Here is a 27,381-nt window from a genome sequence, read left to right as displayed (position 1 = left end):
GTAATAAACCTCGTACCAGGCTCACCGACAGAAATTTTGGGGCTCAGGGCAACAAAACTTAAAGGGCCCATATAACAGAGCATTCTGAGCTTTGAAGATACACAAAGACAGACTAATAATAAAGGGTTACTCAAACAATGTGTGAATGAAACTAAACACAACTCCAGGTTTTATGTAATATAAAACGTGGCCCCCAATATCAAGGAGATAAAATAAAAGGCATTATATAATTACTGACGCTAAAAAGTGCTGGCAATGATCTTAATAACACAATAGCAGTAAAATATACAATAATCAATCATTTATTACAATATATTTCCATAATTTCCATTTTGATATCTGCAAATATATCATTTACAAAATCTTATGTAATATCTACACTCTGTTAATAAATTCTTCATTTTTCTTTTCCTGAAATAAAAACATTGCATAAGCTGATTGTTAAATGTATACAAAAAGCTATTTTAAAAGATTGTCTGCAATACAAAAAAATCTCTATAATTGCTATAAATTTAGGCATGTACCTTCATATCACCAAAAATAATTCAAGTTACAGAACAGACAGCACAAAAGGTTTTAAAAATAAAACCTATAAAAAATTGATAAGACATAGTGGTTGCTGGCGTAGGGCTTTCCTGAATGCTTAATGCTGTGAGTTCATATCAGTTGCTGGTGAGTCAATGAGTGTCAGTATCGTTTGGGCGTGGCCATAGAAACGAGCAGGATGTTTTCCCCACTGGGCTCCTTCCAGCCACTTTGGATGTGCTTGTACCTTCACTGTCAGACATTCTCATTGTTATTTATCGGTGTGTTTGTTGTTTTTATGGTTTTCGTCTTTTGTGTGCTCGCCAAAAAGCGCAGGGTTTTCTGCCAAAGTCGCACGCACCCTCTTCTTCTCCTTAAAGCGGCCAGAGTGGGACACCTTGACATGGCGCCCCTTAGTGGCAGATTTGTCTACGATCTTCTCCAGTCTGGCATTGAACTGGCTGTCCATATGTTCTTGAGGGGGATTATTGCTTGAATGCTCTTTGTTCCCGTTGTTGCTGCCATGCTCTGCTGGTATTTCATACAAGACTTTGGGCTCAGATTTCTTTTTGCGAGAGAAGGTCAGTTTCCACCAGCTTGGGTCTGCCATGGCACCAAAAGAGACCAGTCAACCTGAAGGACAAAGATCATGGTTGTTATGGTTAACTACTGCACTTTTATAACTTGATATCAAACTCCAATAAGGGCAAAAGGTCAACATTAGATAGTAGGCTACTGATTAAATATAGCTATAAAGACGTTCTGTGTAATCCCTCAGTCATCCAGGTATGCTCCACACCAAAAGAAAAATTCTGTCAACTGGACAAAACATTTTTTAGAGTGAAGACATTTTGTGTTTTTTCACTCTAAAAAACGTTTTGTCCCATTGACGGAATTAAATTTTTCTTTTATTTTTAAATAACTTGTCCAAAATTGTCCTGATGATGAAAGTCAGGTTAATTTTTTGACTTCCAGTATAAAATGCCTCAAATTTCCACATCGTCTTCCACATAAAGCTTCTGACAGTCGGTATTTGTGGTTATGGAGAAGTAAAATCTATCTCCAGGTAAAGTACACATTTGAATAAGTACAGTGGAAATCTGTCATCAATTGCAGAATTTTCCAGTTTTCCTCTTTAAAATATTATAAATTAATTTGGGCACTGCAGCTATAAGAAATAACATTTAGACTTTAGCTACATTAAACTGATGAGTTATTTTAACATTACATTTTGTTTTATGGAGGGCTCTTATAAGCCTGTCATGATAATTACTAAATCAAGTTATCTTTCAATATATGATAGATGGAACAATAATTTTTGAGGGTCAGTATTTATTGTGGGGACTTTTTCTTTGTACTAGTAACATTTTGTTATTTTTCTGTTCTACGATAACTTTTGTAGAAGGTTGAATAAATACCTAGTTATAGATACAAACTTACTACTAAGAGTTTCATTCTGCTATTTATTTATTGCAGTTCATGTTTTGTTTTTGTTTTTTTAAATAATCCTACTTTATTTTTTGTGTCAGTGGCTTAAATTACTTTCAGCATATCGTCAATATTTTCCTTAGCAATAGGCTTGTTTTTCTAAGTAACTAAAAACACTATCCTTAGAAAGCAGCAGTACCAGAGTGACTCAGTTGTAGCTGTAGTGCCCTTTACATTACCATAATTACCAGGTGTATCCCTATGGGCACTGACACCTGACACTGAGGCGGTCAGCTGATAAATTAATAAGGCCCCTATCCTCTGTCCCTCACATGAGATCTGATATTTGAACTCACATCTTACTCTGATGAGCAATCAAGCTGCAGACCCAGACACATCCATGCCCAGACAGTGTAATAACTGCTATATAGAGAATAAAATAAAATAAAAAAATCACCTAAATAGCTGACTCTATAACACTGTGTTATTAAAGCTAACATTGTGGTGCATGTAGTTGTTGCTGATTGTGAAGGGAAGGACATCAGATGTAAATGAAATATCATCATACAATTGCCTTGCTAGGCCAAAACCAGGCTAGAAAATCCATCGGATCAATTGAAAGTTTGTTAATCACTTACTAACATATAAAACAACTTCCTTATGACTTATGATGTAATAAATCTAGTATAAAGAAAACACCTGCATAAGCGGTATACAGGAGGACTTGAAAAGCAGACAGACATCAAACATTGATTTGAAGCTGACAAGTAAGAATCAACATGGCTCCCTTTTGTGTGGTAATTTTATCATGTAGCACCTATGCAAATACACATGCCCTTTGCAAGGAACACTCTTATCTGCTCTCCCTGATGTTGACTGGCTCTGAGTCACACAAGTCATGCAAGAATTAAATTGTGTGTAAATCCTTCGAACAATAGCCTCTGAGCTGTTTTAATACAATGCAGTGAAAACCTCAGTTTAAATCCTAGTCATTGTTTTCTAAAAAAGGCATATAACTTAGATTTTGCAGCACGTAAAGTTAATTGTTGTTCATTTTATGATGTGCCAGCTGTAACATCCCAAATCTTACTTCCTGGTCTGAATCACCATCACATTGTATCATTTTATCTTTTAAGAATGTGATATGAAATTGTTTACCACGTTATTCTGCGAATAAGTATTTTCTTAATGTCTTCCAGAAATCTCTGCTCCTTGACAAACATTTACAAACTATTTGCATAGTATTGTTGTCCTACCATTAAGCAGTCTCTACTAGTAACTAAGGTTCACTATAACACTTTCACATCAAGTTAAAAAGATAAAAATGAAATAATATTGATGCATTTTTCATTTAATGAGTCGTGTTTGACTTAGATGTGACCTTTGAGACAAAAAGTGGTGTTGACTCAAAGGAGGCCCTCCATAGTTCTCCTTAATAAGTTACTATGTATTTTGTTGTGTGTGGGTGAGCCAATCTGCTAGGCTTCACAGATTATGAGGGACAAAATAACACTTGGAGCACATTTAGAAATCACTAACTAGATCTGACGACATTTGGGAGCATTATGTAGAGGAGGGTACAAGGACATAAAGGCCACTAATGGAGTCACCATCAGATACTCAGGTTTCATAGGTTTTGCCAATAGCTCGGCATGGCTCATAAACCAGAATAATGTTTTCATTTGAGAGGAACACTGGAAGTACTGCATTGTCCTATTGTCCTATACACAATGGTTATTTATTATAACATGGAAGTCCATTGCTTTATATTGATTAAAATGTTATGTTTTATTGCTGCTTTTAGTTAGCTATGCACTTTAATGTTGTTTTCAATTACAATTTTATATGTATGGAGCATCATTGTATATTAAAAGTGCAGCATGATAAATTATATTTAAAAAAAGAACATTTAAAAAGAACTGTCTCAATTACTTATAGTACTTTTTGTACTTAAATGTTCAAAAGTATCATCACGACAATATGTTTTTGAACTTTTGCAGCACAAAGATCAAAGTAACACAGCAGAAATGTCTCTTACCTTGACAAAGAAGAGATTACTTGAGTAGACTCAAACACCAAACAACACAGCCATGTTCCCTGGCCCTTCACTCTTTTCTCAGTAAAGTTATTTTATCTTCTCAGGTGAAAGAGCATGAGCAGCATCCCCTCTTCCCCTGGCGCCTCTGTCTCACCTTGTCCCAGTCTATCCTCCACTAGAACAGCCCACACCCTCCTCAAACACACCTCAAAGCCCGCCCATAAGTTCCTGGGACTTAATGTTGCAAACCACCATGTGATTTACTGAGACATTTCTTTGGTCCTGCCCAGTCCCCTCCAAGATTACTCTACTCCTGACAATACAGTTAATGCATCTGTTTTGAAAAGGTGGGTAGCTCTCCAAAGTGGAAAATAAATTCCCTTTATCAGTTTCACTCTAAAACCAGTCACGTGTGAACATGGAATTTGGCCAGAGAAGAAAGCAAATTCACTATTTGAGTTTTCAGTCTTGTTACATAACCCTCCCAGCTTTTACTACTAAGCTACAAGAACAAAGACTAGACACAGACAAAAGGGAGTATGAACAAGGAAAAGTGCCTGTGATGTTTTGCATGGGTTACGTGAATCACACACAGTAAATGGACACTTAGTTTGCAAGTTTGGTTGACATTCAAATTGCCTCAAAATAGGTCAGACACTAAAGATTTAATGCCACACCAAAAAACTGGACTTAGCTGAACAAAGAAGTTAACCAACCCAAAAGAACAAAATGTCTCCTGATACAAAGGTTACTAAATAATACAACACAATGCCTAGATACCCAGCTATTCTAGCCCATTGAAAACTCTTAACACGAGTGCGTAATTTGGGTTTTAGACAATCTGCAAGCCTGTAATTTGGCATAGAAAAAGAATAGCCCATATACCAGGCTTAATAGTCAATCTCATGTGTTTACCTATAGGTCCTGCTGAACACATGCTGTATAAAGTCCACCATGCTCATCTTATTCTAACAACTTTGATAAGGGTGTCCTCTGGTGGCAAAATAAATGAACTTCCAACCGCACATCAGGGAAAAAACATTCACCACTCACCTAAAGCCTCCAGTAAAAACGCACGCCATTGGTCCTTTAGCAACAACGTCGTTTCTGATTGGCTCTTATTCCTCAAACGTGTCATAAACATTGGGAAACGGATGGCGTGAATAATCCTGTATAGGAAAACATTCAAGCTGTTTAATATGTAACCACAGATACATTCAGCGCAGTCGATTTTACAGTTATAACGAAATAATGGAGGTAAGATTGTTATTTTTTATTTATCGCTCTACAGCTACCCATTGCTAACAATTTAAGCTAGCATTGACTCTCAAAGTCCACTTGGCAGAACTAGATTTTATCCAGATGCTCTCTGACTGCATTTAAATTATACTTAACAATGTGTAACCTTTGTTTTCCACCCATGCGACTTAGTACTTCGTTGAATTATGTCCTAAATTGAGTCACCTCTTTTCTCATTTTAACAGAATATACAAAACCTCCCTATTGATATACAAACCAGTAAGCTTCTAGGTAAGACTCACAAATTGGACACTTACTACTTTCTTTCAAACAAATTAAATGTATGTAGAGATTTTACCCACTTGGTTTTGTTGTGTTTTCGTGTCTACAGACTGGCTCGTAGACAGACGTCACTGCAACTTGAAATGGCAAAGTGCTATAAAAGTAATAAGAGAGAAGATCAATGCTGCCATCCAGGACATGCCAGAGAATGAGGAGATCAAGTCGCTTCTCTCTGGTTCTTGTATGTGTTTTTTAACGTCCATCTTTTTCCAAATGATTGTGTGTATGTTGTGACTGATTTTATCTAGATTTTTGCAGACATTCACTATTTTCACTGCATGCGAATTGTGGAAATTCTGAGGAAGACAGAAGCTTCGTCTAAAAACATCTTTGGCAGATATTCATCACAGAGAATGAAGGTAAACTGTTATAATATTGATACCATTTCAAGAATGAACCTGCTGAGGCCAAAAAAAGTGTTTTCTTTCTGTTAGGATTGGCAAGAAATTGTTACCCTTTATGAAGTGGATAGTGTCTATTTGGGTAAGTGTTTATTACCCTATCTTGTTGCCAGTGGAACCTAGATCAATGCATAAGGTTTTGTAAAGAATGGAAAAGCATCTGAGCATAAAACACAACCGAATTGATGTGGAAATGACATGCCACTTAAGCACAGAAGGTTTTGGTTATACCTCTACTACATCTACTGCTGCAGTGAAATGTGGTGGCTGGGTGAAACACAATTTTGTTTTAATGCCACATAAAAATGACAAATAAACCAATCTAATCATTTTTTTTACATCTATACATTGGTTTATTATTATTAGTATTATTATAGGTAGGTAAGTAGTAGTAGTAGTAGTAGTAGTATTTGTATTTGTATTATTATTATTAATCTGCATAAAATTGTATTGCTATACATACTGTGTTTTACATTGTAGCTGAGCTGGCCAGTTTGCTGAGTCGTAATGTCAGTTATGAAGGTCCAGCTCTGAGAAAGCAGATCGCCAAAGCACAGCAGCTGCAGCAGGAGCTGAGCCGGCGGGAAGTGGAGTGTCAGAGCTCCGCTGCAGACCTCAGGGAACGATATTATGCTGCATGTAAACAGTATGGCATCACAGTAAGTCAAAACGCAATCTGCATTACAGACCTGTACAGTTTTATAGTCATCTTAACTTTTTTTTTTTTTTTACAAGGGAGAAAATGTGGCTCGCGAGTTACAAGCCCTTGTTAAAGATTTACCGGCAGTACTTGATGAAGTTGGAAGAGATGCTGCAAAGTTAGAAGAACAAATTAAGCTTTACACTGCATTTGCCAACTTTGTGTGTGAGTGGTAAGTATAATTCACTAAATAAAGTAAAGTAAAGTAGAGTAAATGTAACACATGATTCAGGTAACTTACTTGTAAAAGAGAGTGTATATGTACCTTTCAAAACAATATACTATACTTAATTAAACTGTGGTAATAATATATTTATTCAAATTTTATGATTACTCAAAGGTCTGAACCAGTACTGCCCATGCTAACGTTTGTCCAGAAGAGAGGAAACACAACTTTTTATGAATGGAGAATGGGTAAAGTTCCCAAGGCGGTCGAAAGACCAGTTGTAGAAGAAGCCACTCTCGAAACAGTAACAGATGGAACAGTAGGTGTCTGTGTACATTATATATTTACTCGATGTATTCTCCCAAGCATGTTGTGACAGAATTTTTCTTGTAGATTGACTGGGGAGACTTTGGTACAAGCTCAGACACTCAAGGTCTAAACCATGGCATTCAAGTTGAAGAGGGAATTGACTGGGGCATTAGTCTTGAGTCTGGGGTGAGAGGCCAAACTTGTACATTGTTTTTATATATGGCCTATCATGGAGTAATGTAATTCTGTCTAATCAGGATGCAGATCCTAGTGGCATTGAATGGGGGGACAGTGAACCTGCTCCCATTGAAATTGAAGTTGTGGATGCTGGCACAGACTGTAAGAAGATTTTTATTACCTATAGCTCACTAATCATTTAATTACATTTGTAGCTACTATTTGCTGTGTATGTCATGTTACAGGTCCTGATGGTGTGGCAAGGGGTGAGGATGCCTTGTCAATTCTGGAAAACCCACTGTCACGCAACCAGTTTATTGATGAATTAATGGAGGTAAAGATGTTTCCTGTTTTTCATGACGATTAAACTCTAACACAACATATACCATCAATGTTTGTTTGATTGTACAATATTTAAAATAAAAAAAATACATTTGTGGATTCACTGGACTGCACACACAAAATACATACTTATTAGTTATGTGTTTTTTTTTCTTTTTTAGCTTGAGGTATTTCTAATGCAGCGTCTTACTGAGATGAGTGAAGAGGGGGACGTAGTGGCCATGAGCCAGTTTCAGCTGGCTCCTTCTGTGATCCAAGGCCAAACGTCTGAACATGTCCAGGTTATGTTAACAGAAGTGCGCGGTATTCTTGGCCAGCTCACCACTCTCCGAATGCAGCATCTCTTCATGATACTAGCCTCACCAAGGTATCACCCGCTTATAATAATTTATCTGTGGTTAATAACATGTTTATAATACATTTATATTAATTTAGATATGTGGAACGTGTAACAGAAATGCTCAGACAGAAGCTCAAACAGGCAGATGTTTTAGTGCTTAAAAGTGCTGCAATGGCTGAAAGGAGACAAGAAACACTAGAAGAGCAGTCCAGGTTGGAGCCTCGTGTAGACCTCTTGATGGGATGCACAAAGGAACTACAGAAACTAGTAAGATTTAGTTAATGTGCTTTCCCTTTTACCTTCAGTATCAATTTGACTTTTATTTTCTATTGCAGATTGAAGCAGATATTTCAAAGCGGTACCATAACAGACCTGTCAACTTAATGGGTGTCAGCATATAGAATTGTATAAGATTGTTTTACCTTCTGTTAGCAACAGAAATAAAATGCCTATGTAATATAATCCATGGATATTTTCATTTTTCATTAGTATTGAATCAAAAAATATAAAGCTATAAGACAAACGCATAATTTGTGTATGCTATTCAGGTTGTCTAAGTAATGCATTATAGTTGTATCAAGTCTAGCTGTGCATAGTCCGCATGCATAAAGTCTATTATTATCATCATGGGGAATTTCAGCGGCTGATGAAAGCTTAGCACTAGAATGTTCTACGCATGCTCTGTGTAGAAGCGTGTTTTGATGTCAAGCGGCGCTGCTATGCTAGCAGCCGGGCCAGCTAGCAATTCTGCAAGTCATGGTGGGCCATTGAATGAAGCTGGGATTTAAGGTGATTTTTCGAAGGGAAATGTGTGATGGTGATTAGAGTGGGGTGTTACAATAGCTCTTAGATGAGTTATAAGGCTGCCATGAAGACACTGCTGCAAATTCTTGATGCGTACGCGTAAGTATAAATAAAACTTATCAGTCAACGTGAGTGCGTGTGCGGTTATCCTCTTTCGATGTATATGATAACGACTGCTATGACAGAATCATTTAGCCTTTTTTACAGCCTTGACATATAATTCATGTTGTGGTTTGTGTAATTTTAATGATCTGGGGCTGTGTCAGACTCGTAGTTAACTGTGGGTAGCTTTCAGAGCTAGTTTACTGTAGTACAGTAGTGTGAAGTAGTTTAGCATGACGGCCAGGCCCCGCCCGTTTCGAGTTTTGATTGGCCGATAGACACTCGGGTTATGTGTCGTCACATTAAATCTAGCCTGTGATTGGATCTCACGCCTGCCTCTCATTTTTGCTCCACTTGTTGCTAGGGAGATTGCTTGATGTTAGCAACAACGGGAAGTAGAAAGCCAGAAAGAAAATACAAGTGGTGATGCATAAGCCACGATAAACAACCAGGGACGGATGTACACTGGCTATGCCAACCGCACCTAATACAGAGATTACAGTAGTGTTGTTATAACAGTCTAATGGGATAGAAATAGCAGATACATGCTTGTGGCTACAAGCTAACATCATACGGACGATGATAGGCGCAGCTGTGAAGAGGGAGGGACCGTGCTGTCACCAAACGCCGCTGTCAGAGAGATGCTAGGCTGCGAGCTTTCCAGACTCCCTCTTTCACCTTCACCAGCTCCCATACGAAGTAGTTGTCCTGTCAAGGGTGGGGTGATGTCTGAGCTTTGTTTTAATCTGTAGCCTGCTGAACTCCCAGCATTGTACTGTGAGTAGTGAACCGTTCACTTCTTTCGAGGATGGACTGGTGGGAGATCCAGCAAGTGTATCTTTATAACATGGGCGTAATGTAGAGGCAAGTAGGTTTGTTCATCGAGGTTTCAAAGCTTTGTTATTCTTATGTCCAGTTTCTCTTGCAATATTCAGTTTAGCATAATGCTGTTTTTACTTTTGTCAGGTGTTGGACAAGGAACACTTTATGAAGAACAAAGTTTTCTCACGAAGAGGACATTTAAACTAAAATCTATTCATATGACATTTTTAAAATTCCCCTGCTGATTTGATTGTTTGTTCCCCTAATATCCTAAAGTATTTTTACATTCATGTGTCCACCTCACCCCCCTAGTATTGCAAAAGTAAAGATCCAAAGTAGCTGGCCCCATTTTTATTTTAGTTTTTTACTTTCACTTTTTGTTCCTTTGTAAAGAAATGCTTTACCTGAAAAAGTACTTCACAGAGGGCCTGATTCAGTTCACCATCCTTCTGAGTCTTATTGGGGTGCGGGTGGACGTAGACACCTATTTAAACAATCAGCTGCCCCCACTGAGAGAGATCATTCTGGGCCCTAGCTCAGCCTACACCCAAACCCAGTTCCACAACCTTCGCAACACACTGGACGGCTATGGCATCCATCCAAAAAGTGTGGACCTGGATCACTTTTTTACCACACGCCGACTTCTAAACCAGGTGCGGCAGCTGGATCGCCTCTCTGTGCCCACGCCTGAGCTCAACACCTGGTTGGTTCATCGCGATTCAGAGACCGTGGTGTCCGCCGCCAGCCACTCCAGCCCCACAATCACCCTGGACAATGGGGCCGGCCTAGACAACGCCGACAGCCCTGACGCGACCCCGGCCATGAGGGGAGGAAGTGGAGCACCTGAATCCACCTACAACCTGAATGCAGCGGAGAGCACCCTGGGAGCCGTGGCCTCGGAGGAGACCCAGGAGCAGGGCAGGAGCAGCGGCGATGACCTCACCAAAGAGGTATAGTTCACATACAGATATTTACACAAAAATTTCGTTTTCGATTATGCGATAATACACAATCGCAACAGTATTAATGTGGTAATTACAATTTAACTGTCACCAAGTTTTACTATAAAGTACAAGATTTTACTGATTGAGTCACATCAAGCACACTAAAAACAGTCATAGAAATGAATTAGGTTTTTGGTACTTTTGATAAAAGAGTAAGAGAAACTGCAGGTTTAGATGTGACCTATTTATTTGCATATTCACGGTTTTCCAAAACGATGGGATTTATTTAAAAAGTCTTATACAAGCTTAGGTCATATGACTTTGTGTAAGCCTTGAGTTGCATCAGAACTGTTAGTGTTAAAAATCATGTTTTTTTTCTCATATTTTGATTCAGGGCTTACCGAATGCTTTTTATTGTTTATACTGTGAGAGTCATTTAGTTTTACAAAGTGTAAACAGATGGATTTGGTTTTATTTGATCATGTGATGACCATCGTGTCTAAGAGTGCATGTTCTGGTGTCATCATGTGGCTGCCTTTCATAAATGTCTATTTAATAATTAAGTAACAAGCAAACATGCATATTTAGAATTTTGTATAAATTATAACATATATTCTTCCTTATAAAAGTAAAACAGATTGGAATTAATCTATTATTGTTTTATTATATAGGTGCAGAAAGTACCCCCATTATTTATGAACTTGTTCTATTTTATTTAGGACATTGATTTGATAGACATCCTTTGGCGACAGGACATTGACCTTGGTGCTGGACGAGAAGTGTTCAACTATAGTAACCGTCAGAAGGAAACGGAGGAGGAGAAGCCCCGCCCACAGGAGACCAAGAATGGAACGGAGCAAGAGCGCTGGAGGAACGGAGTGAACTCACAGGGAGCGCCGCCTGTTGATGGGGAGACAGGAGAGAGCATCCCAGAGCAGGTAAGGGATCCACAGGCCTTAAACTGTGTGACATGGACGGGCTGGGTTAGATACACAATGTACAGACACAGGAAGAGTGTTATTATACTTGATCATTAGGCTTTGGAATTTTGGAATTGCTAAATTTTTAATTACAGTTCAACCTTCTACTTTTATTGCTTGATTTTTGACACTGTGTCTGTTTTGTTAGCTCCCAGCTCTTGGTTCTCAGACTTCACTTTCTCTTCAGGAGTGTCTAAGGCTGTTGGAGGCCACATTTCCATTTGGACAAGAATCTGAGGTAAACGTAACTGTGTGTACGTAACCGTGTATGTGTTAAATAGCATACGACGCATAATACCACTGAAAGCTGTCATAGTTTTGATTTTAACTTGTGTGTGTTTTGTCCATCAGTTTCCAGCACCGGTTGTTGCAACAGAAACCGCAGTTTCCAATGAAGACGTTCCTTCCACCTCTCAGGGGCTGCTCACACAACTGTCCCAGGCAGAGCCACAGCTAGACTTGGAACAGCAGTGGCAGGACATTATGGCGATCATGGAGCTTCAGGTATGAGCATACATTAAATGATCAATCATTTTACTAAATCATATCTGTTTAAGAAAACACCTGACATTCTGTTTCACAGACAATGGACGCTAATGCGACTTTGGTCCAGAACAACTCCACCGTCAGTGTTTCGAATGGCACACCTGAGTCAAATAACAGTAACTTTGCGCATGCCACTCGCTCTACACCAATCAACCAAGATGTCAGTCTTCACCAGGCCACTCTCCCGAGCTGCAGCCAGGACTTTCCCCAAATATTCACTCCACAGTTTGACTCTGGCATCACACCTCGCCCCCCCATGCTCAGACTGGCCTCTGGCAACAGCTCCAACATCAACTCCACATTTGGAGCCACTAACCTGACGGGTGTGTTTCTGCCACACATGAACAGCTCCAGTAACATCACAACCACGCCCCTCCTCCCGGACCCCTTCAGCGCCTTGCTGGAGGAGTCCATGCTGGATGAGATCAGCCTGTTGGACCTGGCCATGGAGGAGGGCTTCAGCCAGGCGCAGGCCTCTCAGCTGGAGGACGAGCTGGACTCAGACTCTGGTCTGTCTCTGGACTCTGGTCACAGTCCGGCCTCTCCCAGCAGCTCCGAGACCTCCTGCTCCTCCGCTGCCTCGTCCTCCTCCACCTCTGCCACATTCTCAGAAGAGGGCGCTGTGGGCTACAGCACTGACTCTGAGGTGGCTGCGGCCGAGACAGAGGACGGGGCCACAGGGGGGTACCAGCCCGGCTTTAGTAAACTCTGTCGCATGAGCTACCAGGACCCGTCCCAATTCCACAACCTGCCGCAGCTCGACAACATCAGCCATAATCACACGTACAACCTGCCGTTGTCCTCTGCCTTCTCCGACCGCCCAGAGCTCCCCCTCTCCAATGCCAAGAAATCTATTAGAGACAAACAGAGCTCCAAGCTGCAACAGCATCAGGACTTACTGGACAAGCACGCAAGCCGGGATGAACGGCGAGCTCGGGCTATGAAAATCCCCTTCTCCAATGAAAAGATCATAAACCTGCCCGTTGAGGAGTTCAATGAGCTTTTAGCCAAACATCACCTGAGTGAAGCCCAGCTGGCCCTCATCCGGGACATCAGAAGGCGTGGCAAGAACAAAATGGCAGCACAGAACTGCCGCAAGCGCAAACTGGACACCATCATAAACCTGGAACAGAACGTGCAGGAGCTGAGGCGTGACAAAGCCCGTCTGCTGAAGGAGAAGATGGAGTTCATTCGCTCCATTCGACAGATGAAGCAGAAGATGCACGGCCTGTACCAGGAAGTCTTCACTCAGCTCCGGGACGAGGAGGGCAGGCCTTACCCGCCCAACGAGTACTCGCTCCAGTACGGCAGCGACGGCAGTGTGCTCATCATGCCCCGCAGCATGGCCAACGCAGAGCAGAACCGAAAACCAGAGAAAAAACAAAAAGACAAAAAGAAATGAGGGACTTAGCTGCTGTTTATTTATCTCTTTGCAAAGTCATTGAGAATTTCTGCAGATGCAAGAGTTGTCCTTTTTCCTTTGAGAAGATCCTGGTGAGTAGAAAATGGCAATGTTGACTGCTCTTCCTGCATTAGTTTTTCCCTTTTTCAGTCTTTCCTGCATTTATTTCTTGGAAACAACTTAAAGCAGAAGTGGCTCCATGTTTAAGTACGGATACGTGTTCTTTAGAAAAAGGAAAAACAATAAGCGAGGGATGTCAAAGGACGTAAAATGAGCTATAAGTAAAATTCTAGCTTCTCTTGATCTGTTTGCACCGAATCACTAATGAAGAATATTTATTGTGATTTCAACAAAAAGTCGGAGAACGCTTACAATGAAGGTTGGATTACTATGCACTGGATGAAAAGATTTACAGGACTTTGTGATGGCCGAAGACGAGTTCCCCAGATTCAGGCATTTGTGGTTTAGATACCAAAGGAAAAGGAAGTCCATGGTATAGGATGCTCTTTATTTGCTAACTGAAAAGAACATCTTAAACATCTCACCCTAGAAATGGAAAGAAAAAAATCATTGATTGATGGGACAGAGAGGGCCTGAAGTTGTACATGGGCTGGCCACAGTTTTGAAGGTCTTGTCTGTTTTGGTTTCAGTTCACGTGGGGCAGTTGGATGCTTTTTGGGGTGCTTTAGAGAGGAGGCAAATGCAAAATGTATCAACTTCCTATTTACACATAGCACTGTAATTCGTCCCTAAAAGGCTTGGCTATTTGCATTTTGCTGTTTGTTGCTACTATTTTGCTGCTGTTTTAAACACACAGAGCTACGATTAGGATAGCTCTTATTAAATGTCCATAATCTGTAGTATTAAGCAAGGTTTTAGATATAGATACATCAGCTTTATGCAACCTACACCTATTTTTGTTTTGGTCTAAAAGAACTGAGCCGTGATCACATGAGGTATTTAAGTGACTGGTTCCAATGTACTGTTAAAGGATTTGCCATATTTCATCACCATTTTAATTTTGGTCTTGTCCTGCCCTGTTTTAAGCATTACAGGCTCAGCTGGGTATAGATAACTTATTTGCCATTGTAACCCAGCTGAAAGCCAATTGAGGTAATTTAACATTTTTAACTGCTGTAAAGCCGGACGTTGGCTTAAAATATAATGCTTATTTATGTTGTTGGTGTGCGTTTTGACGAAGTGAGCCAATGAGACGATGTTTTGAATGCGTGAATTGAAAAGTTAGCAGAATGTGTTTGCGTGGCCACTTTGGTTTTGAATGCCTTGAGTTCACTATCTCATCAAACTTTTAAAGGTTTTGGGAAACTTGTTCTCAAAAGTAGAAGTGCTATTACTTGTCCCGAGTGAAGTTTGTCTATTGGTATGTGTATCTCATCATCACCCTTTAAAAATAGGTCAGTCAATGCAGCTGAAATAGCAGTTAGACAACAATATTTACAAAAGGCTGAAAAGACTCTGCAGCATTAAGATGTCTTTGTTTTGAAAGAGGATTCATCTTCATCATATGTGATATTCTGGCATGAAAACTCTGGTTAACATCACTTCTGTGTAACACTACTATCAGTACTGCTACTACTTGGTGCACTTTTGTCTTGTCTCATGTAAATATGTTCATGTTTGTCTTCATTTATGTAGTTCGTCATTAAAGTCTCAACCTTCTGCTTTCTGTTTGGATGTAGTTCCCTGTTTTGAGATTTGCTGGCAATCAGAAATTGTTTTTATTGATTAATAAAGTGTTTTTATTTTCACCCGTGACTCCTGTTCTCTGGTGGTGACTTTTGATTGGGGTAGAGTGGACATCTGATGGTATTACAACCCAGTGTATTCCACAGATTACGTTGGCAGGCACACAGGTGAAAAAATATTTTGGGATAAATTGTATTGCCTTAATCTTGAAGAGGTCCTATTCTGAACAGTATATATAATTTTATATTTGCATTGTATGAAATAAGGATGGGCCAGCTTGTTTTTAGACTTCTGACTATGTGGTGCCACTCTAGTATTCTCTATTAAAGAAAAAACTGTTTACAGTTTTAGTCTCTGTTTGCATTTTGACTGCACTGAGCCATATCAATTACATATTGTAACTAATTGATCTGATGACATAGCTTTTTCTGCCAGATGCCCTTCCTAACACATTTATAGTTTAGGGCTGAGTTCCATTTAACAGTAACCCAGTGATACAGAAAAAATGGGGTACTGTGGAGTAGATGTTGATATTAAACTTCTTTTTACTTATCATTCAAGATCATGAGTATTGCATCATGGTTACCAAGGATGTTACGAAGAAAGTAACCAGGAAAGAAAGCTTCTGGTACGACAGTATCTTACTTGGTAGAACATTTGTCCACTGATTCAAACCTCGCCTTTAGCATAAACATCAATGATCAGATGATGACCCACAGGTTGGCTTTGCGATTCCAGTTCTCACAGATGAATGCTGTCATTGTACCTGCGGGCAACACACTTATCCACCTCCCCCTAGTGTCTATGTAAACTGATGTATGTGTGAATGGATAAGTGGTTCTTTGATGTAAAGCACCTTGAAGGTGGAAAAGCACTATATAAAAATGCAAGTATTTGCCAAAGTATTGGTCCTAGATAATTGCATACACTGGCCAGCAGGGACACATTATAGTAAAATAAAATTGCACACTTTGGGAAATACAAAGTAGTCACCAAACAGCAAAGCAACAATTATAACAAAAAGTGGTTTTATTTTCCAAAACAGACAAGCAAGACATGGCTGTTATTGAAAACACTAATGATTATTTAACAAAGAAAGCACAGTTTATAACCATACATCAAACAAGTTCTACGTATAAGGCAAAGATGGACACAGTTTTGCCTGCAAATCACATGACCAATAAAGTACAGAGTAAAAATGGCACATTGACAAAAAATATAAAAAGAAAATGAAATGTCACCTTACTAATACAATGTCCTGGCAAGATGATAAGCACTGGCCCAAAGGGAACAAGATACTGCAGAGGCCTGGGAAACTCAAAACTGAACACTGCGTCTTTATGTTTTTGGCCTGTGTCAAGCAAATCTGAAGAATATACAGGTTTAGATTAAATCCAGGTAAAAGCAGAATGAAATGAAGTCATACTACATCAAAAGACAAATGTGTCTTGCTTGTCACAGTCTGCCCATCCCCATCCAATCCCCTCTCGGAAAGTACAACGAAGTTCAAAACTCAAAACTACTCTTTTTTTTTTTTTTTTTTTACTCCCCTGCCCCTGTCACCCTGGGTTAGTTTTTATCATCCTTTTTCTCATCTTCGGTGGGGTACGAATGCCAGGTCAGCCGCTCCTCGTAGAAAGAAATGACAATCTGCGGACACTTTACATTTGCTTCTTTTGCTGGGACAAGGTCTGCTTCATCTGAGTTTTTCCTAAATAAGACAGACACAAAATAAGGGAATCAACATTTTAGTTAGGGGTGATGAAATATTAGAAAATGTTAGTAATTCACGTTTTGGTCCAGCAGGGTAACTACGCAACGTCACCCACCCATGTATTGGATGTCTTACCATTAGCAAATACAATATAAAATACAGTAGTCTTACATTTGCTCTAATATAGCTCATAATCATTCTAAAACATTTCAGAAAAGGTCACATCTTGTCCTGAGTATGTTGTTTTGATACCAGTTTTAGTATCATTAGTATTTGATTTCTGATGCTTTTGAGACTCAATTGATAATTTACCCCTGAATTGGAGGATCATTAATGTTAGGTATAGATCATCATCCAATCTATATCCTGAAAGTCTCAAAAATGCATGATTTTCTTTACGTACAGTGTTAAATTGTACAAAGGTGCTACATTTCTCACCATTTCATGAGGAACATAAGCTCTCCCGTTGAATCTGTGGCGCCAATTATTCTTTCTGGGTCCAGACCTCGAGCAAAACCCCTCAACTTCTCTGTCTAAAGAAAGGACAATCAAGGACAAGTGTTTTTTTTCCATGAGCTTCAAAATTACACTTCGTTAGGGAAACATTCAAAAACATGATGAATTGCATTTAATTAAAAGACAATGATTTTGGCTTTGCTGTGTCAGATGGGCCCTTTGCACATCATATTTTTGATTAAGCAAAGATTATCACATAATGTAATTTTAGTGTTTTTTGTTGGTTTGCCATTATACAGCTAAATATATATATTTGTTTATGTATAACAGATATTCACAATTGTGACATTAAGGTGTATATAATAATATACTTACATCATCTTTTTTCTTCTTTGATTTACAGTCGTCACCATCTCCATCTGCCTTCCGCTTCCCCTCCTGTGCGGTCTTTTGAGACTGAAGAAACTCTGCGATGAGATCTGGGCAGTCCAGGTTGTCTTCTGGTTCCCATGTGTTATCTTCACTGTACAAATATAAATATGGGCAAAAGTTACAATAAATTGGTGTAGTTATTTGCCTTATGGACCTAAAATACATGGCTTGTATAAGCTGCAATGCCCCATCTCATGGTTTCAAATCATCAATTTCTACTGCATAGGTAAAAATAACATCCGACTCTATCCTGATATGAGTAACTGCTTTTATTTGTGTGTGCTTGGGCAAGACACTTCACTTGGCTTTCATCCAGTGTATGTGTACATTGGTGTATGGGTGAATGGGTGGGAGTGCAGTGTCTTGCTATATTATAAAAATCACATGCATTTTACCCAAAACACAGGACTATATAATATTACATGACTCACTTTGAAAAGCCTTTCCATTTGAGGAGGTACTCCACTCTCCCTTTAACCACTCGTCGGTTCAGGACCTTCTCAACAACATACTCTTCCTCCTCCTCTTCCTCTTCTGCTGCTGCTGCTGGCGCTGCTACCTCATCTGGCTTCTTCTCTGTCTTCACAGCTGTAGCCATTTTGCTTTCTAATGGGATAAAAGTCAATCATGAAGTATTAGCACCTCGTATGAACATTTTCTTTGAATAAAACAGGGATGCAGGGATCTTCAGTTAAGACTCTGCTTGAGACACACAGTTTTCTAGTGGGTTTACACATTTATAGCCACTTCTGGGACAAAGTTACAACAGGGAATCACACCTTCCTACAAAAGTACATAAAATACAGAGACATTTATGTTGGAAAATAATAATATATTTTAAACCTTCTTCAGTAACAGTGGGAGCATCGTTAGTGGGTTCTGTAGTCGTGCTCATACTCATCAGGCGACCAGCAGCTTCCTGGTCAACGTCAAGATTGTTGCATGAAGGAAGCAATGTAGTAGAGAGGAGAAAACAGCATTGGATAATGGGGTTTATAAAGACATGGGCAACAATACAAGGCAACGCAGATCCACAGCTCATTTAATAAGCATTTTTATATGTGCCTACTGAGTGTTTAAAACATGAGCCAAACTCAAGTCTGGCACTATTTTTATTTGTACAGTACCATTTTACAAATGTATAGTCTACTTGATTTACTTATCAGGTTATGTTTTCATATTGTAATCTAGTCCCATTTGTAACCATGCAGCTCATTAATATGATAATGTGAACTCCATGTGAACACTGTTGACTCCACTTTGCCTAGTTGCCCATGTGCTGCACAGTGATGTGGGCGTGGGTTGTAGATTACCCTATGCTTATAACGGAGCAAAACGATCACTTAAAATAAATCAAACACAACTGTCTGGCACAGATATGTAAACTGGTCTGTAGACCGGGAACCCTCTGGACTGTCTTCAACAAGATCCAGCGGTTCACCTGGCGAGCTTTAGATTATGCCTTTTTATTTTCATTACGTTTTAACAATAAATAAAAAGCAAAATAATGTAATATCAATTATATGTCCATTGCAGCTATTGTTGTTAACCCAGGGAAAATATTTCCACAACAATGCCTCAGAGCGACAGCCCCTCATTGAGTGAGTCCAGTGTTAGCTGCATCTTCATGTTCAGCCCAAACAACGATACACGCGACGCGTTTGTGCATCAAATGTTCACATTTGTCATTCAGCGAAAGGCTAATTCAATTAAATATATTTAATTAATACCATGTAATAGCATCGTTTAATCAAATCATGCATGTTAAAAGCTAGCAAGTGGCAACTGCACGACCAAATGATCTTTGAAACAACACGTTTGGAGGGAGCAGGTAAATCAAACTCACCGGGTTAAAAATTAAACGTTTTTATGCACCCGATCCAAAATAAGAGTTTTAAGGCAGTGTTGATTTTACGACGCGGTTTATAAGAATGTGATTTCTACAGACAAAGCCAATTGTAATACAAAATGTATCGTTTCTTTTCCTTCGTCTGCTGCTGGGGGAAGAAAAGTGTACAGTCTCGATGGCCGCGCTGAATCACAGACTCGTAAACGACGTGGATAGAAGAACACACTGGGGACAAGATGGAGAGCGAAGGGGTATGTGATTTATAGGTCTACACAGACACCGCGAGAGAAAAACCCGGACTGGAATATAGAAGTGGCTCAACCTGTTTATGTCCATGATTCATCAATCATCGTCATCAGAATCAGTCCAATGAGCATTCTCAGTGGAAAAAAATGACAAACTAGAAACCTGCTTTGACGTTATAGTGCAACATTAAGATGTTAATAATAATAATAATAATAATAATAATAATAATAATATTAACTATGATAAAATAAGGGTATGCATTAAAATAGGGTAAAAAAAATAGACTATGGCATACAAATACAGAATATACAGAATGGGCAGAACATAAATGTCATAACTGTCAAGCAGACCTAACTAGTAACACAGACATCTTTTAGTCTAAGATGCATTCTAATTGTATTATTATTAGGCTACTAACTGGTTACAAATCAGCAACCAAGAAATGCTTTTTCAAGCTTCTTCATACAATAAAAAATACAAAGTTCATAATAATGTAACTAAGTAATGTAAGTTATAATAATATTATACAGGGTATATAGAAAAATAGCCTGTCAATAAGCTACATGGACAATCAGTAAAACCTACAAGTGTATTACATAAGGCTACAGTAATTAATCAACTAACAAAAAACTATTGTAGCTGGTCTTGTCAACAGAACTATACTAACTCTAAAATACTTCAAATAAATAAATAAATAAATAAATAAATAAATAAATAAAGATAGAGACATTACTAGATCAAAACGTCAAAAATAGTATTTTTTTATTTTTTTTATTTTTTTTAAATCACTAGTACACTTTATACTTTATTCGTAATGTTTTCTATTGACAATACTTCACCATATTTCAACCTTTATTTGGTTAGTAGGCTATGTTAAATGTCCATACAATAGAAATAATTGTTTGACTAGTCCATGAATGAAAAGATTTATTGTTGTTGTAGTTAACTTGGCTACTAGTTAGTTGCAGCCCTAATATTAAACAAGGTTCCTACATAAGGCATAACAATGCTAGTGCTACCATTATACTTTTAGGAAAATGTGAAGACAAAAATGTCTAGGCCTGTATTATTATAGATAAACTGCTCCGTAACAAATGACACCTGAATTGATAAAATATATCATTTGACTCCTTTTTACTTATTCCCTAGGATTGATTGATGAAACATGATATACAGATGAATTTATTTGGCCAAAATGAATGACACCTAAAAACAAATGGGATAAACTCCGCCGTCTTGATGAAAGTATCAGTTGCCATGGTGATTCCGTATCTCATTTTGCATGTCACCCATAACCGGAAGTCTGGCAGCGTAAGCCGTCACGTGGTGTCTTTGCCGGTGACGTAGCAGGTGCGCTTGCGAAATGGAGATGGTAGCAGCTGAGATAAACAACTCTTTGGAATTTGGTTCTTTTTTACCTCTATAACTGTAACATGAGAAGGTAAAGTGACAACTATAACGGAGTACTGTATGGTGCAGCGTTAAGAAAAACACGTGTGGACTCTAAAAGTAAGTTATTCTAAAGTGGGATGGGCCGGTGTTAGCTCCTCTTGTGCTGCTATCAGATGATGAGCGCAGACAAAAGTAGTACAAATAACATTAACAATAACAGCGTTTATGCAAATGTTTGTATCATTTTACTTTGACAGTGAGGTGTATTTGGGAAAATGTATAGGTGTTTACGTTTTATCCTATTATGTGTGTCCCCTTGTATTTTCCATGTATTTACTTTGTTGTTACAGATGGATACTAGTCATTGTACTTTATGTTCAAGAAAGGCTTTTGTGCTCTGACCTCTCATAACAGTCAATTATTGAATGTTAATTACATTTTGACTGATTTAAATGGGTTATTTACAGCTTTCACCAAATATCCAAAGGCAGACCATGCACTCTCCACTCAATTTGAGTATATAGTGTATGAGTTATACAGGGACTGCCCCCTGGAGAACTGAAAAATACACCCACCATACTGTACACATTGACTTTATTTCAAACAGGAAACAGAGGGAAAAAACGTGTACATTTCACTAATCAAAGAGAGACAAACTTGTAGCTCTTACTTTACAGGAGCACATAGTAGAAAACTATTGAACCAGAGCCCCAGACATATTTATAAACAACGTTCTTTTCTTCTCTTTTTTCTGAAAAGGAAACTCATTTATGATTCAGCTGAAATCAGTGGTAGTTTCTTGTTCACAGTTTGTCTGCTTTTCTCATGAGGAACTGTGACTAATGCATTTCTCCTTCGACTCCAGATGTCCGTGCAGCCTGGCAGCCGGCAAAATGATCAGTAACCAAGAAGAGGATGTAAGTCAATTATATTGCTTTTTTTTTTTTTTAAGTATTTCATAGTATAAAAATAGTACATTTTAGTATGAGGGACTTGGCTCATTGAAAAAGTGTTCCTCTATTGTAATTTATTCAGATAAAAAAGTGCATTGATATCTCACTAAATCTATATTTATTCATTTTTCTCTTGTAGGAGTTTATTGCAGTGCGGGTTCAAGATCCCCGCATTCAAAATGAAGGCTCATGGAACTCATATGTGGATTACAAAATCTTCCTGCACGTAAGTTCAAATATACACTCCTTTTAAAATGCACTTTTTATATTTGTTTTGTTGGTCAAATTTACTGACTGAGTGATAGGTCATCTATGTTCTAGGAGCTGTACACTTCTAGCTGCCATAGTTTGCATGACAAACATTGAATGCATAACTAAACTTAATTAAATATACCCAGGACAAAGCATACTGGATTCTTTACATTTTCTTGCGCCAGAAATAGACATTGCCCAACACAATGTTTGCTTCAGCACTGTGTCAGCACCAAAGCTCAGTCTGTGTAGACAAAGCCACAGGTCCCTATTTCATTTGATAAAAAAATATGTTTTTATGGTTTAATTGGATTTGTTCATCTTGTTGTTCATCATTAAAGGTTGGCAAAAGGAGGCTTGTGCTGAAATCAGTGAAGAGTATCTGTCAGTGGAACAAATCTGTCATGTGATCACGTGCTTCCCCTGCCACCATTTGATTCAATTACATTTATTTAACGACTACACTATAAAATCCAATTCAATCAAACTCTTTTATTTATATATATATATATATATATATATATGTATATATATATATATATATATATATATATATATATATATATATATATATATATATATATATATATATATATATATATATATATATATATATATAATGTGTGTGTGTGTGTAATTATGTTAATTTGCAGACAAACAGTAAGGCATTCACAGCCAAGACGTCATGTGTGCGAAGGCGCTACAGTGAGTTTGTGTGGCTCAAGAAGAAACTGCAGAAGAATGCTGGTTTAGTGTAAGTACATTTTAAATTGCTGTTGTGGATATCCTATTTGTAAATTAGATGTATTGTGCATTTAAAAAGGTACATCTAATTTTCTTCTCATATTTGTTTGACTCCAGACCAGTCCCAGACCTTCCTGGCAAGTCCTTGTTCTCCTTCAGTAATGATGATTTTCTTGAAAGAAGAAGGAAAGGTCTCCAGTGCTTTCTGGACAAGTCAGTGTTTATTAAACTTTTAAAAACAAAATTACCATTACTAAATGCATAGACATTGTATCGGTTGGCATAGTACAATGAAATGTATACCAAAATATATGGCAATTGTATATTTAAACACACAATTTAAAGCTGCTTCATTCATAAGTAGGGACGGGTAATATGGACAAATGACTATCTTGATTCTTTTTTTAAAATCCTGGTAACAAAAACATTACATTATTTCTGCAATCCATCGGGTATGTTGAATGTGGCTAAAATGTGTCTGTAAATGCTTAAATTTGATCATCAAATATCTGGACTGTAGAATTAACCTCAACGTGCTGAAATATCACTTTCTTTGAAAAGATTACACACTACAAGTTTTGACACTTTTATTACTATAGACAATATTAAAATTTTACTTTTAAATGCTTGTATCAGTGAGCAGTGACTCAAAGTTCTTCATATGATTCATGCATTGTTCAGCCCATAGACTCTGTTGTAACAGTGTTATTCATGCTTGTTCTTGTGATTTCTTTGTGGCAGAGTGGTGCACATGACAGTGTGTTTGTCAGACAGTCAGCTGCACCTCTTCCTGCAGACTCAGCTCCCTGTTGGACACATCCTGGACTGTGTTCAAGGCCACACTCCCTACACAGTGACCGATGCCATCCTGACCTACGCCTCCTCCAACCGCGGCTACGCCCAGGCCCAAGAGGAGGAGCCCGCCAAGGAGAGGAGCCTGACGGTGTCCTACGAGTCCATGGAAAGGTACACAGTAATGATTACATGTTGGGTTGCAAATTACATCTCAGATTTGTAATGTTTAATTGAGATGGGAGGCAAGTTAAATTATTACTATGGATACTGCTAGTGAGATAATTGGACTTTGTCACTAATATGATAATGAGGTTCAACAAATGTAAAGGCTTCAGTCCCCCACTTGGAAATAACAAAAGTAAGAACACATACTTTACACACATACATTAGAAATTCTTAAAAATAAAACTGAGGAAATACATAAACTGCTTACTGTGGGATTTTCTCTTTTTTGATGACACAAAGCCATCAAATAATGCAGAAGTAGACAATATTAACTATTAATAATACAGGAGTGTGCATACTAACAATATATCGGTGAAAAGGGCTGGAGTCAAGTTACTTTCATTTAAATGCAGTCTGACTTGTACTGTACACATAAACCCTGTAAAATCCTGAATTTATTATTATGTGAGATGTTGTCTTAGTTAAAATAGACAACAAAATCTGATTCAATTCTAAGTATCACATGAACTTTTGATATGAAATTCTCTTGTCCTGTCATAATGTTTGTTTGTCTTTTTGGATAGTCCTGTGCCTCACCAACCATCTCAACAAAACAACCCGCTGTTACCTGTGTCATCTAAAGCAGTGGATCATTTACAACAGGAAGACACGACTGAACCTCTGCCCAACGACCCTACCTCCACCATTTCCATACAAGTCCACCACACCAATGACCATCTCAAAGCCGTAGTTGACAACTGTAAACATGTTAGCTTCTTTTTGGGTGACAACGAAAGTCCAGAAAGTTTTAGCTCTAAAGAGCAAGATGAAGAACTGCCCGGGACTAATGGTAGCGTAATAGAGGCGTCGGTAGAGTTACATTCACCAACTGGACCTGTATTTGAAGAAATTGATGAGGCAACAATTGAGGAAAACACAATTGTACAAAAAGAAGAACATCTTAATTGTATTGTTTCAAATTCAGTGGAGAGAAGTGAACTGAATTGCAATGGACTGGTGAAAAGTATCTGTAAACTAACTGTAGAATATGTTGAAGATAAGGAAGCAGATGTTTTGGAAAACCAAGTTGAATCCAAGGAGGAAGTTCTTGAAAATCACCTTAAATTCCACGATGATATGAAAAATGAATTGCGTGAGACACTGGTTATTCAGGACTATAGTAATGCAGGTGTGGCACTAGCTGCTAATTCAGAGGTAACAACAAGTGAAGAAGACTCAAATGAACAAACCATTTCTATAGAAAATGAAGAAAATGAAAATATACACAACGACGTTAAGGCTAATGTTTGTGCTAGTGAATTTATAGAACAAATAGATCCTCACATGGACCAAATGGAGGACGACTCTGTTGACATGGCTAATTCTGACATTGTTTATGAAGATAGGCAATCTCTACGGTCTTCAAATGAGAGTATAGTAAAAGTCAGCGATGAGGAAAGCATTGGCGATGATGTTGAGGCGATGCAGGAGTCAAATGGGGACGTACACACCGAGCTTGTCCCAGAAGAGATCACTGATCATTGGTCTGAAACCGAGGCCTCTAGCATTTTTACGTTGCACATGAATGGTTGCCCTCTGGAAGTAGAAGAGCATATTTCCAACGTGAGCAGTATCCAAGAGGAAATCGAGATCGTCAAGGGAACAAACGACCTAAACTACGTCAGCGAGTTGACGACAAGCAGTAATCTGGAGTCCAATGAATCAGAATCTGTAGTGGATTTGACAGAAAACAGCGACTTTAGCATCTTGGAGACCAGCTGTGTGCCAGAGTCAGTTGACAGTAAATTAGTGATGGGGGAAAACTTGTGCTCGCCTGTGTCTTTGGATGCCTCAGAGGACGGCATTGAGGTCCCATTAGCTCAACCAGTCCTGAATGGGGACAGTGAAAGCACATAGGCCTCACTGAGTTGCACCTGCACTGAGCCAGAACAATGGAGAGTAGGGTTGTCCTCTGGCAAAGGCGCCCTACATCATGTCTAATGTCCTCATTATTTTACATATGTTGAATCTCCTCTGGGACGGTCACCCTGTTTTAACCTTACCGTTGTGAGGTGATGTCATGCTCAATTGTTTTTTTAGTTTATTTATTTTAACATTTTATTGATCACAAACCAATCAGGTTGGCTAAACATTTCAGCACATTTATAATATATTTAAGGTTAACTGGAGCAATGGCATAATGGCCAAAACTGTTAACAGTTCAAATATGCTTACAAATAAAATACAAAACACTACACCACATACATTTTTTTATAATGGTGATTCTGATTTAAACTAACACAGAAATAGTAAAAATTTAATTGGTAAGAAACTTAAAGATTCGCACACTACCTAACTAAACATGAACCTTTTTGTAATGTTCTCTGTTGTTTTAAATGTCACTTGTAACAAACCACTGACGCATCACTCTCTCGATTTTGTGGCTTTGTTAAGAAACTTTTCACTTCACACTTTCAAATTACAGTTCAAATGTTAGACCAAAGAAATATTAACTTCAATATCAATTTTAAAATTACTACTGGTTTTATGTGTATGTGTAAAAGGGACCCATAATTCTACATAACTGGAATAGTCTATTTTTAATTTATTTTATGTGTGATTAATAAAGATTTTTAATTATAGTCACTGATTGCTTCATTATGGTGATGAGTGTGTTATTTTTTATTGTAATTTAATTTTGAGGATTATCATGTAGATTCTAATAAACATGATACTGAATGGATGCCTTTCGCTCTCATTTTTTATTGCATTTGCAAATTGTCTTTGGGTGAATCTATGTGATAATAACAATTAGGGCAATGTTAATAATTTTGTTAATATTTATCGTTGGAAATACATGCTTTTTTGTCTTAAAATCCGGTTTATATTTAAAATTTCCTGTAATAACTTTCATTAATATTAACTTCAGCAATTGTGCCATCTAGTGGACTTAAGTAGAAATATTCACATTAAACCACACATTAAAACTGAGTTTTAATAAACGCTTCCATTTTCAAAGATAAATTAGATTTAAAAAAAACTTGTCTTCCTTTGGAAAGTTCAATAAAA

General features: G+C 38.2%; 6 protein-coding genes across 21 annotated transcripts in view; 3 read left to right on the top strand and 3 right to left on the bottom strand.

Annotated features, from left to right (window-relative positions):
- The window catches only part of cdk5rap3 (CDK5 regulatory subunit associated protein 3), a 312,712-nt gene extending 304,244 nt beyond the window's left edge, over positions 1 to 8,468 (top strand). Inside the window, exons 1-14 of one of the 3 annotated variants that reach the window (XM_033984542.2) lie at positions 5,095 to 5,248; positions 5,476 to 5,521; positions 5,622 to 5,753; positions 5,831 to 5,931; positions 6,007 to 6,055; positions 6,454 to 6,632; positions 6,709 to 6,845; positions 7,014 to 7,158; positions 7,233 to 7,334; positions 7,406 to 7,487; positions 7,571 to 7,659; positions 7,829 to 8,034; positions 8,103 to 8,274; positions 8,343 to 8,468. In XM_033984542.2, coding sequence (XP_033840433.1) covers positions 5,243 to 5,248; positions 5,476 to 5,521; positions 5,622 to 5,753; positions 5,831 to 5,931; positions 6,007 to 6,055; positions 6,454 to 6,632; positions 6,709 to 6,845; positions 7,014 to 7,158; positions 7,233 to 7,334; positions 7,406 to 7,487; positions 7,571 to 7,659; positions 7,829 to 8,034; positions 8,103 to 8,274; positions 8,343 to 8,408 — 1,512 coding nt within the window. In that variant the 5' untranslated portion in view covers positions 5,095 to 5,242 and the 3' untranslated portion in view covers positions 8,409 to 8,468. Of the gene's footprint in view, positions 1 to 5,094; positions 5,249 to 5,472; positions 5,522 to 5,621; positions 5,754 to 5,830; positions 5,932 to 6,006; positions 6,056 to 6,453; positions 6,633 to 6,708; positions 6,846 to 7,013; positions 7,159 to 7,232; positions 7,335 to 7,405; positions 7,488 to 7,570; positions 7,660 to 7,828; positions 8,035 to 8,102; positions 8,275 to 8,342 lie in introns of those variants that run through there. The other 2 variants (XM_033984541.2, XM_055229433.1) reach the window with 2 other exon arrangements.
- On the bottom strand, positions 363 to 4,172 carry prr15lb (proline rich 15 like b). The gene is made up of 2 exons (XM_033985292.2): positions 3,992 to 4,172; positions 363 to 1,158 (listed from the first exon to the last, which is right to left on the bottom strand). The coding sequence occupies exon 2, from the start codon at positions 1,133 to 1,135 to the stop codon at positions 797 to 799; it is 339 nt and encodes a 112-aa protein (XP_033841183.1). The 5' UTR covers positions 1,136 to 1,158; positions 3,992 to 4,172; the 3' UTR covers positions 363 to 796.
- A 183-nt stretch (positions 8,469 to 8,651) lies between the features above and the next one.
- Positions 8,652 to 19,987, top strand: nfe2l1b (nfe2 like bZIP transcription factor 1b). Of its 10 annotated transcripts, none has more exons than XR_008649116.1 (7): positions 8,696 to 8,910; positions 9,880 to 10,685; positions 11,399 to 11,617; positions 11,808 to 11,897; positions 12,011 to 12,163; positions 12,243 to 13,699; positions 19,924 to 19,987. XR_008649116.1 is itself a non-coding variant. In XM_055229430.1 (6 exons), the coding sequence occupies exons 2-6, from the start codon at positions 10,131 to 10,133 to the stop codon at positions 13,605 to 13,607; spliced, it is 2,382 nt and encodes a 793-aa protein (XP_055085405.1). In that variant the 5' UTR covers positions 8,652 to 8,796; positions 9,880 to 10,130; the 3' UTR covers positions 13,608 to 15,376. The 10 variants fall into 10 exon arrangements, 8 of the variants coding, with proteins under 8 accessions (XP_055085405.1, XP_033840429.1, XP_033840423.1 ...); XR_008649117.1 differs by having other exon boundaries at positions 19,929 to 19,945; XM_055229430.1 differs by lacking the exon at positions 19,924 to 19,987 and having other exon boundaries at positions 8,652 to 8,796; positions 12,243 to 15,376.
- On the bottom strand, positions 16,326 to 19,990 carry cbx1b (chromobox homolog 1b (HP1 beta homolog Drosophila)). 3 transcript variants are annotated; one of them, XM_033984544.2, is made up of 6 exons: positions 19,763 to 19,990; positions 18,760 to 18,835; positions 18,348 to 18,522; positions 17,860 to 18,007; positions 17,467 to 17,561; positions 16,326 to 17,025 (listed from the first exon to the last, which is right to left on the bottom strand). In XM_033984544.2, exons 2-6 carry the CDS (start codon positions 18,815 to 18,817, stop codon positions 16,884 to 16,886), a joined length of 618 nt encoding a protein of 205 aa, XP_033840435.1. In that variant the 5' UTR covers positions 18,818 to 18,835; positions 19,763 to 19,990; the 3' UTR covers positions 16,326 to 16,883. The 3 variants fall into 3 exon arrangements, with proteins under 3 accessions (XP_033840435.1, XP_055085414.1, XP_055085413.1); XM_055229439.1 differs by lacking the exon at positions 18,760 to 18,835; XM_055229438.1 differs by lacking the exon at positions 19,763 to 19,990 and having other exon boundaries at positions 18,760 to 18,990.
- A 1,346-nt stretch (positions 19,991 to 21,336) lies between these two features.
- On the top strand, positions 21,337 to 27,051 carry snx11 (sorting nexin 11). 2 transcript variants are annotated; one of them, XM_033984540.2, is made up of 7 exons: positions 21,337 to 21,520; positions 22,269 to 22,320; positions 22,496 to 22,582; positions 23,262 to 23,362; positions 23,470 to 23,565; positions 24,094 to 24,318; positions 24,897 to 27,051. In XM_033984540.2, exons 2-7 carry the CDS (start codon positions 22,297 to 22,299, stop codon positions 26,227 to 26,229), a joined length of 1,866 nt encoding a protein of 621 aa, XP_033840431.1. In that variant the 5' UTR covers positions 21,337 to 21,520; positions 22,269 to 22,296; the 3' UTR covers positions 26,230 to 27,051. The 2 variants fall into 2 exon arrangements, with proteins under 2 accessions (XP_033840431.1, XP_033840430.1); XM_033984539.2 differs by lacking the exon at positions 21,337 to 21,520 and having other exon boundaries at positions 22,199 to 22,320; positions 24,897 to 27,048.
- skap1 (src kinase associated phosphoprotein 1) overlaps positions 23,441 to 27,381 on the bottom strand; it is a 31,806-nt gene continuing 27,865 nt past the window's right edge. The window contains exon 13 of one of the 2 annotated variants that reach the window (XM_055229435.1): positions 23,441 to 23,571. The gene's annotated coding sequence lies outside the window, so the exon portion shown is untranslated. Of the gene's footprint in view, positions 23,572 to 24,164; positions 24,301 to 27,381 lie in introns of those variants that run through there. The other variant, XM_055229436.1, reaches the window with a different exon arrangement.

The sequence above is a fragment of the Periophthalmus magnuspinnatus genome, chromosome 19 (genome assembly GCF_009829125.3).
Source record: "Periophthalmus magnuspinnatus isolate fPerMag1 chromosome 19, fPerMag1.2.pri, whole genome shotgun sequence".
Classification (NCBI taxonomy): Eukaryota; Metazoa; Chordata; class Actinopteri; order Gobiiformes; family Gobiidae; genus Periophthalmus; species Periophthalmus magnuspinnatus.
Note: the sequence above shows the minus strand (reverse complement) of the source record. Positions and strands in the feature narration are given on the sequence as shown.